Source organism: Peromyscus californicus, unplaced genomic scaffold (assembly GCF_007827085.1).
Source record: "Peromyscus californicus insignis strain IS unplaced genomic scaffold, ASM782708v3 Scaffold_3__1_contigs__length_106647218, whole genome shotgun sequence".
NCBI classification, from domain to species: Eukaryota; Metazoa; Chordata; class Mammalia; order Rodentia; family Cricetidae; genus Peromyscus; species Peromyscus californicus.
Genome location: NW_026294551.1, coordinates 52,898,587 through 52,907,594, shown reverse-complemented (window position 1 = coordinate 52,907,594; position 9,008 = coordinate 52,898,587). Strand labels below are relative to the sequence as shown.

Below are 9,008 nucleotides of genomic sequence, written 5' to 3'. Positions count from 1 at the left end.
ATCAGGCTAGATCGTCCCAGGCCTCTGTAAACCCACATGGAATTTGGACAACCCGGCACCCGTCTCCAAGCGCTTCCGCCTTTCCTCTCATCCAATCCGCTGAGCCCGTTGCCGTCATGACTCCGGAAGGACTTATCCTGGTCGCCGGATGTGACGCAGGCATCAAGGCGCGCCGGAGGCCACGGAGAAAGCGCCGAGAAGGCGGGTAGGGGGGGTTGGCGCCAGGGCTGCGCGGGAGGGGCGGGGGCGCAGAGCCTAGGACCCCCTCACGCGCGCAGAGGTTGAGACCTGGAGGGACGCTGGTGCCCAGGACACGTGACCGCAGTGGCGAGCGGGCGGCGGACAGGCTTCCGCCTCGGCGGGTCCCTCTAAGCTTCCACTTCCCTGCAGGCCCCGCCTGAGGTCTGGCAGTCAGTGACAGAGCCGGGCGCCCACTGCCCGAGCGTCATCAACAGCACCATGCCCGCACTTCTGGAGCGCCCCAAGCTCTCCAACGCCATGGCCAGGGCTTTGCACCGGCACATCATGATGGAGCGAGAGCGCAAACGGCAGGGTGAGCCTGGGCCAGAGCGGGAGGACACGGCCCAGGGTGGCTCTGCCACCCACGAACTTGCCCCATCCACGGGCCAAGCTGTGCGCCTGCTGGCGAGGCTAAAAGGGAGGCAGCGGCGCCTTCGGGGTGTGAGCGAAGAGCCCCGTCTAAGTTCCAGAACCCTGGGCTGGGAAGGACCTTGGAGAGCACCTAATGAAGCCTCGTTCTCCCTATGGCTGTGATGGAATAACTGGTTTTTGCTGGTCTTCAGTCTAACACTCAGCTTATTTTCACTGTCCTGCCGCTTCCCCGTTCTGTCTGATTCTTCAGAGGAGGAAGAGGTGGACAAGATGATGGAACAGAAGATGAAAGAAGAGCAGGAGAGAAGAAAGAAAAAGGAGATGGAAGAGAGAATGTCACTAGAAGAGACCAAGGAACAAGTAAGTAACCCCTCATCACTCCCACTTCTGAGTTCTTCTCTTCCCTTTCCCCGCCTTTATCTGCTCATCCTTCTTCCAGATTCTGAAGCTGCAGGAGAAGCTCTCGGCTCTACAGGAGGAGAAGCACCAACTTTTCTTACAGCTCAAAAAAGTTTTGCATGAGGAAGAAAAACGAAGACGAAAGGAACAGAGGTGTGATCAGATAGCTAAAAGTAAAATCGTGCGGTGGAACGGGTGGTAAGAGAATCGGTTTAGTAGCAAAAGGAGGTGTACCTAACTACCTGTCTTCCTGTCACTCCAGCGACCTGACCACCCTGACATCAGCTGCGTACCAGCAGAGCCTGACTGTTCACACGGGAACTCACCTCCTCAGCATGCAGGGTGAGGACTAAAGCAGCCACCTGACAGAAGGGCTCTCCTGGAGGTTGCAGCCTCCTAGTTCAGCATCATGAAGCCCCTCTCCCTTTCTAGGGAGTCCTGGAGGACACAATCGCCCAGGTACTCTCATGGCAGCTGACAGAGCCAAGCAGATGTTTGGACCCCAAGTGCTTACGGTGAGGATGGGTCGTCTTTGAGATTTTTTTTTTTTGGTTTTGAGACAGGGTTTCTCTGTGTAGCTTTGTGCCTTTTCCTGGAACTCACTTGATAGCCCAGGCTGGCCTGGAACTCACAGAGATCCGCCTGGCTCTGCCTCCCGAGTGCTGGGATTAAAGGCGTGTGCCACCACCGCCCGGCGAGAATTTTTTTAATGCCCTAAAGACAGTCTCTTATAAGCTCAGGTCGGCTTTGAAGTCACTATGTAGTGATCTTCTTCCTCCACCTTCCATGTGCTGGAATTACTGTTATGTCATCAAGGCCAGCTTGAGAAATGTTTGATGTGTAGCCTCAGTTGCTTTCTCCTCTTCCTGGTATCCCAACCATCAGTAAAGTACAAATATACCCAGCATGTAGTATGGGGAGCTAAGTAGAGCATAGAGACAGGTTTCTTCCAGGTGTGTGTGAGCAGTTTTCCTTTCCCCTAGACCCGGCACTACGTGGGATCTGCAGCTGCTTTTGCAGGGACCCCAGAACATGGACAATTCCAAGGCAGCCCAGGGGGTGCCTATGGGACTGCTCAGCCCCCACCTCACTATGGGCCTACACAACCAGCCTACAGTCCTAGCCAGCAGCTCAGAGGTGAGTGTTGGTTCTCCTCAGACCAGAGGACGAACACGGGAGCATCAGGAGCTAATGGAGCTCTCCCACCTCCCCCAGCACCCTCAGCATTCCCTGCCGTGCAGTACCTATCGCAGCCGCAGCCGCAGCCCTATGCAGTGCATGGCCACTTTCAGCCCACCCAGACAGGTGAGGACCCCTGGGCAGGAGCCTTAGCTTCCCGAGTCCTGTCATACCTGCGCATTTCAAATCCCTCTTCTCCCCACTTAGGGTTCCTCCAGCCCGGTGGTGCCCTGTCTTTGCAAAAGCAGATGGAACATGCCAATCAGCAGACCAGCTTCTCTGACTCCGTGAGTATGGAGCCTTGGGGAGTCAAGGTGCCTACGATCAAGGGGAGCCCGAGTATGCCTAAGGTCAGCTTTGTCTTTAACAGTCTTCTCTGCGGCCCATGCATCCCCAAGCTCTGCATCCAGCCCCTGGACTCCTGGCTTCCCCCCAGCTCCCTGTGCAGATGCAAGCAGCAGGAAAGGTAAGGCTGGTAACCAGAAACCCATATACTTACTACCAAGGAAAGACTGTTAAGCTCTCCTGCAATGTCCCTTCCCCCTGATGACAACTCTTTTACAATCACCAGTCAGGTTTTGCCACTACCAGCCAACCTGGCCCTCGACTCCCTTTCATCCAGCACAGCCAGAACCCACGATTCTACCACAAGTAACCACCAGATTGCAACCTACCCCTCCATCCCTCATGGTGGGGGGTCTTCCTATGTGCCCCAAACCAATAAAATGTACCCACTACCATCCCGACTACTGACTGTTGTTTGCTTCCCTACTTGTGGATGAAGGACTGGCTGAGAGGAGCAATCTTCTTTATTTCTAATAGTCTTTTCAATCAACAAATAAACAACTGAGTTGGGGGCTTCATATTAAACTTGTAGTTTTATTCAGGTTTGATTTTTAACAAATGTGTCAGGGAGAGAGCCGCAGGAAAGGGTGAAGCCCATGGGGGCAAGGCCCTCCCAGATGCCTGAGGAGGGATCGTGTCTGCTTCCCCCCTGCCCTTCTCACCACCGCTAAAGGGGCTTGGGGAAGAGACACAGGCAGGGAAGGGGGCTGGTCCCCAGTCTGTACAAGTGGTGCTTGGGGGGTGAAGGACTATGGAGAACAGGGGACCAGACAAGGGAAAGTGGGATAAAGGGCACAAGACCATTTGCCAGAATCCACAGCTTTCTGATTCCAAATTGAATTAAAAAGAAAAAAAGGAGAGGTGGGGGACCTAAACCACAAGCAATACCCAATTCCCTTTCCCCCACCAGGGCTGTGAGGGAAGAGGCAGGTAGTAGCTTCACCAAGGCCATGGCTCCCTCATTCCTGGCCAAGGGAGCTAGGTGAAGGGCAGGGTCTCCCCGACAGTTTGAAGGGGTGAGGAAAACCAAAATAAAACGTCAAATAAATTGTATAGGAGTCCAGCCAAGGGCCCAGCCAGAGTGGAACCCAGCTGGGGGAGGGGCCTCTGTAGGCTCAAGGATCGCTGCTGCCACCACCGCCACCCTGGGCAAGAAAAAGAAATCATGTTTAAGATAGGGCAGTAACTTGAACAAACAGAGTGGGGAGGAAAGACCAGTCTAGGGGCAGAAAGAAGGCCCAGCACCACCAAACCAGTGAGAGTGACAGAATGAAGGACGGTGAAGCTGGCTGTCACTCACTTGAGAGCCAGTTATTTTGCCATGGCCTTGATTGCAACAGCTGCCTCCTCTGTCATGGCAGACAGCACCGTGATCTGGAAAAGCAAGAGTCCAGAGATGCCTTAACTCAAGAGTTGTGAAGCTTAAGGAACAAAGCTGAATATATCGGGCACGGAGGGGGCATCATACCAGGATCTCTTCTCCACAGTCATACTTCTGCTCAATCTCCTTGCCAAGGTCTCCCTCAGGCAGACGAAGGTCCTCTCGTACCTCCCCACTGTCCTGGAGCAGGGATAGGTACCCATCCTGGATGCCAATCAGCTGGGAGAAGAAGGAAGTTAAAAGCAGGTACAGGTAGGTTAAGTATAAAGAGAATGATGGACACACTAGATAGAATAGCCACCTCACTAAATACCTCTCCAGCTCCCTTTCCCCACAGCTGCAGGTCACACACCCCACCCTTCATGAGCCACTAACCATCTTCACCCCAAAAACATACCTGGAAATCATTCCTTTTAATGTTGGGGACATCCATATTATGAGTTGACGGGCAGATATCTTCATATTTCTTCCCAGTAAAAATGTCAATACCAACCAGGTGGACCTGTGTACATACATCATAAAGAGAAACCCAACAAATCAACCTCTAAGATGGAGGAGGAGGAGATAAAGGCTCACATCACTGGCTAGTGAGGAGAAATCAGCCTACCATGTTACAGCAAAGACTCAGGAATTAGAAATGAGCCAACTGAGAAAGACACCAAAGCCTTAAGGTCCCGAAGCTAACGACCATTGCTGAGATTGGGATGACAAGTTACACAAAGTAACCAAAAGTCACTGAGAAGGACTGAGGTGTCACTCAGTTGATAACAGCGCCTGCCCAGTAAGCATGGGGCCTTGGGTCTGATGCCCAGCACCACATAAACCAATCCTAATGACATGTGCCTTAATCCCAGCAATAGGAAGGCAGAGGCAGGAGAAGTTCAAGTTGATGTCACCCTGGAATTCATAAGACACTGTTTTATTGTATTGGGGAGGGGGATGTCCTAGGTAAATGTTTCCTGAACATTTACAGAAGAGGCTAAATAAGAAAAGTGGACAGGCTGAGAAATCAAAGCCAAAGGAATGTAAGAGATCTGAAGAAAATGACCCAAGGAAAGATGAACTATGCAGTTAGTATGTAAGGAAAACAAAAAAGAACCAAGCATTGTAAACCTAGTTATAAATGCCAACTCAACAAAAGGGGAAATCATTCAGGAATAAAACCACATATTCAACAAGAATGAGGCAGGTTAAACTTCTGAGAAAAAGATAGGGCAAGCCTAGGTGAAGAGAATGTAAAGACTTAAGTCCCGCGCCCCCCCCCCCCCCAAACAAACAGAATTCAGTGGGTAATGAGAAGCAGGTAAATGCCAAAGGGAAAGCCAGAACTGGGAGGAGCAGCAGCAGCAAAGGAACTTAGAATACAGATTGGAGCCCCCCTCCCCTCATGCTGCCTTCCATAGGTCTTGACTGGAGAAATCTTGAACAGGCCAAGGAAAAAAAGAGAAGTGAAGGTCAAGATTAAGGAACTGAATATCCAAAGCCAAAGGATTATGGATACACATAGTTCTAGACTAGCACTAGCTAGGAGAAAAGGAGGACAGAGTGACAGGTGCACTGTGGAAGAAACTGGGAGCCTGTTTAGTTTTGAATGGGAATAAAATCTGGGTGCTGAACAAAGGGACTAGAACACCAAGAAGGGAACCAAGACTGACAGTTCCCTGCCCAGAGCCCTATGGATGTGGGAGCTGCAGAGAAGGCAAGATGTAGAGAGGTGATTCTAACCTTGGCATGGCCATGCTTGCCAGTCTTCGAAGTAGACATCTCGACGATCTTACATGGCCGGCCTTTGAGCACCACAAAACCATTCTTACGTAATGCTGAGCACTGCATTGGGAAGGTGGCTGAGGCCCCTGCATCTCCTGTCTCGAAGTCCAAATCATCTGCCATTTTAAGAGGCTTCGATTCCAACTAAAGCCAAGAAGAGAACTAGGGTCAGTAAGGATGGAGGTTAACAGGACCGCTAATCTATCCCATTCCTCTCTAAAACATTCCTCCATTTCCCCCTTTATTCCATTACCCACCTAAATAAAGTTGAATTTCCTGCTTTGAAAATGGTGTCAAAACATACTGAAGAGCTGGTGGGGGGGGGGACACAGCTGGACCCCTGCCCCCCAAATGAAATCTAAAGCGTGGTTTGGGAAAGGAAGGCTCCAGGGAGTTGGGATGGCAAGTCCCAGAGATGAGGAAAGGGCTACTTCCCGGGAGGGTGAGGACTCAGGTGTTACTTGCCACTGAAACCAACCACCCCCTCTTCCCCACACTCTGCCAGGACTATAATTAGGTGAGCAGCTATGAGCCAGCTGAAGGGCGGGGCTAATGAAGGGGTGGAGACGGAGGACAAGGCCCCACCCAGCTGTTACACCCCCCCCCCCCCCCTATCCACACACAAGCCAGTCATTGGTACAGGAAACCACAAGGCCTCTTTGGGGGATTCCCGCCTATCCAACATGCACTTGCAGATGCAGTCAAGGGGGAGAAAGTTGTTTCCTAAATGATCCCACTGCCAAACACCTCGATCTCAGTTCCCGAAGGGAACTCAGCCTTTTGTCGATGGCCCTCCCACTTTTCCCAGGATGCACCGGTCCTGTCGGCTTTTCAGGCCCAGCCTGTACAGTCAGTAGAAAGTGGGGGAGTGAGGGTGGTGAATGACAATAAAATGAAAGCAAAAGGTTGGTAGTAGTAACAGAAATCATACTAGGCTGGTAGAGTTAAGGACTCAAACACAGTAACTCACAAACCAAACACAACAGGGAAGGCAGTGGCAAGGTGAAGATCGAAGATCCCCGCGGAGGGACTAAAGCTCAGGACTTTCAGGCGCTGTCGGCATGGGCCGAGAAGAGTTGGGCTCCAATCCAATGACCCTCAGTTTACCCACTTTTCCCGGTTCCCCAGAAAAATTGTACCACTTACATCTGGCTGGACGTCTCACTTCACATGAAGGCGGGGGGATGAGCTCCAGAGGCCCATGAGGCTGGGGAGCACTAACATATGCCTGCAACGGGCCCTGCGGGATGATTGAGACCCAGGGCTAGGGTCTCTCCCGCACACCAAAATCCCAGGCTCCGGAGAAACCCAAAAAAAAAAAGACCAGACCTCCGTGCGCTGGGGGTTGCCGGCTCGCGCCCACCATGTGGTCGCCCGGGGCTTCCGGTGGCCCGGGCCAGGGGGGAGGGGTCCCCGTACTGCCATGCGGCCCCGGTCCACGTTCGGCCGCATGGTCTCGGACCCCGAGGGCAGCCTCCAATGGGGAACACTTCCGGTGCTGCGGCCGCCCCTGCCCCAAAGCTGCGCCAGGCCAGGGCCATGCCGCCTCCCCTCCCCCCGCCGGCCGCCAACCCTCCCCGCATGCCCTCCCCGAACAGCCCCCTCCCCCACCTCACGTGGCCGCTCGGCGCTGGTCCTCAACGGCCCGGGAACCCTTGCCCTGGCCGGGCCGACCTGGCCCCCGGCCCTCGCCCCGGCGTGGCCGCCTGGCGGCCTCTCCCGCGTGGCGGCCTCGCGGCTCGCCGTCCCCCGCCCTGCGTCGCTCCAACGTCACCCGGCCGGCCCCAACCGTCACCCCTCGCGCCAACTGGGCCGGGCGCCCGCCGCTCCGCACATCGCGCCGCTCCCCGACCAAACCCGTGCGGCGGTAGCCGCCGCTCCCTTCGGGCCCCCTCCCCGACCCCCGCGTAGTTCCGTCTCTCGTCCCCGGCCCACACCGAGGTTACGCGCAGGCGCGCCCTGCCCGCTCTCACCTCGCGCGAACGCACTGACTCGACCCCGTCCGCTCGCCGCGAGCCCAACCGCTGCCTCCGAACCCGCTGCTGCCGCCGCCGCCGCCGCCTCTAGCGCCGCCGCCGCCGCTGCTGCTGCACACGGGTCTTAGTACGCAGGCGCCGACTCCCCACTGACCAACCAAGCAGCCCTATGACAGCCGCGCAAGCGTGCTAGGTCGCTCCTCCACCTTCCACCCCCGCACTGCGCAAGCGCGTGGACGCTCCCCGGTCTCCACCCTCTCTCCCACCTACCCATCCAATGACGCGCACATCTGACCCCGCCCCTCCCCAGTCCCGAGCGCTTCCAGGCGGCCCGCAATGCGCAGGCGCACCGGGCTTTTTTTTTTTTTCCCCCTTTTAATCCCTCCAACCTCCTCTTCCCTCCTCTTGATCGACAGCTCGAGCTACCGGGCAGCCCCTTGCAGCTGCGCAATACGGATTCCCGCACTCCACACCCTCCGAAGGAAACGCCTGGGTCTCGACGCATGCGTGTTGGGAATCCTGACCGCCCCTTCCACCTCAGACGTCGCCCGGACGCTGGGTGTTGAAAAGACCACGCCACTGGGCCGCGTCCAGAACGCATGCGTCCGAGCAGGCGCCCCGCCTCGGCTCTGACTGGTGAGCCGGCTCCGAGCACGTTTCCGAGGTCTGGCCCGGTGAGGCGGGCTGCTCCTTTCCCGATCGCTGTCTGAGCTCCACGCTTGCCCAGGAGACTGCTCTCCGTGGGAGCCCCTTCCTCTCACGTTAGTGTGGTCGGATTGCCGCCCCCTCGGCTTCGCTAAACTTCACTCCTCCTGTGTGCTGGAGTGTCTTCCGAAAGCCAGACCTGTCGGCCACCGGCCACCATCTTGTTTAAGCCCGAGCTAGTGTTGGTCCCTGTGGCACTTAGAGAAGCTTTCCCATTCTAAATCACAAATAAAGGGAATTGCGTAGCGCTCCTGTTCGTTATCCCACTGATGTTCCCTCAGCAATCAAACTCCGGATGAGAAGAGGGGCTCTGGCCAGAAGGCACAGACCTGTACTGCCCGGTAGTTGGGAGGCTGAGGCGGGAAACTTGAAGCTTAAAGACAGCGCATAAAGTTGGTCATGGAAGTCTATGATGTCTGTAATCTCTGAATTTGGGAGACCGAAGCAGGACTAAAAAATGTTAACTTGCTTTGACAGTCTCTCATGAGATCAAGAGGATAAGAACAAGCTATCAGAATTTTACCCCTGTGCAGTCCCCTTAGAACAATGCTGGGCCTGGGGGCGTCGGGGTGCACGCCCTTAAGCCTAAGAGAGGCAGATGGATCTCGGAATTCAAGGCCAACCTGGTCACAGCTGCACAGAGG

The 9,008-nt window shown here is 55.0% G+C and overlaps 2 protein-coding genes across 7 annotated transcripts; one reads left to right on the top strand and one right to left on the bottom strand.

The window, feature by feature from the left end:
- The first annotated feature begins 50 nt into the window (after positions 1-50).
- Gps2 (G protein pathway suppressor 2) lies at positions 51-2,988 on the top strand. 3 transcript variants are annotated; one of them, XM_052756597.1, is made up of 11 exons: positions 51-201; positions 391-553; positions 863-972; positions 1,052-1,164; positions 1,274-1,353; positions 1,444-1,526; positions 1,995-2,148; positions 2,227-2,316; positions 2,398-2,477; positions 2,561-2,656; positions 2,766-2,988. In XM_052756597.1, exons 2-11 carry the CDS (start codon positions 460-462, stop codon positions 2,970-2,972), a joined length of 1,107 nt encoding a protein of 368 aa, XP_052612557.1. In that variant the 5' UTR covers positions 51-201; positions 391-459; the 3' UTR covers positions 2,973-2,988. The 3 variants fall into 3 exon arrangements, with proteins under 3 accessions (XP_052612557.1, XP_052612556.1, XP_052612559.1); XM_052756596.1 differs by having other exon boundaries at positions 51-205; XM_052756599.1 differs by lacking the exon at positions 51-201 and having other exon boundaries at positions 212-553; positions 2,762-2,930.
- A 53-nt stretch (positions 2,989-3,041) lies between these two features.
- Positions 3,042-7,861, bottom strand: Eif5a (eukaryotic translation initiation factor 5A). Of its 4 annotated transcripts, none has more exons than XM_052756602.1 (7): positions 7,657-7,861; positions 6,830-6,923; positions 5,642-5,827; positions 4,314-4,418; positions 4,004-4,135; positions 3,836-3,909; positions 3,042-3,680 (listed from the first exon to the last, which is right to left on the bottom strand). In XM_052756602.1, exons 3-6 carry the CDS (start codon positions 5,804-5,806, stop codon positions 3,847-3,849), a joined length of 465 nt encoding a protein of 154 aa, XP_052612562.1. In that variant the 5' UTR covers positions 5,807-5,827; positions 6,830-6,923; positions 7,657-7,861; the 3' UTR covers positions 3,042-3,680; positions 3,836-3,846. The 4 variants fall into 4 exon arrangements, with proteins under 4 accessions (XP_052612562.1, XP_052612564.1, XP_052612561.1 ...); XM_052756604.1 differs by lacking the exon at positions 7,657-7,861 and adding an exon at positions 7,295-7,413; XM_052756601.1 differs by lacking the exon at positions 6,830-6,923 and having other exon boundaries at positions 7,657-7,858.
- Positions 7,862-9,008: the final 1,147 nt, after the last annotated feature.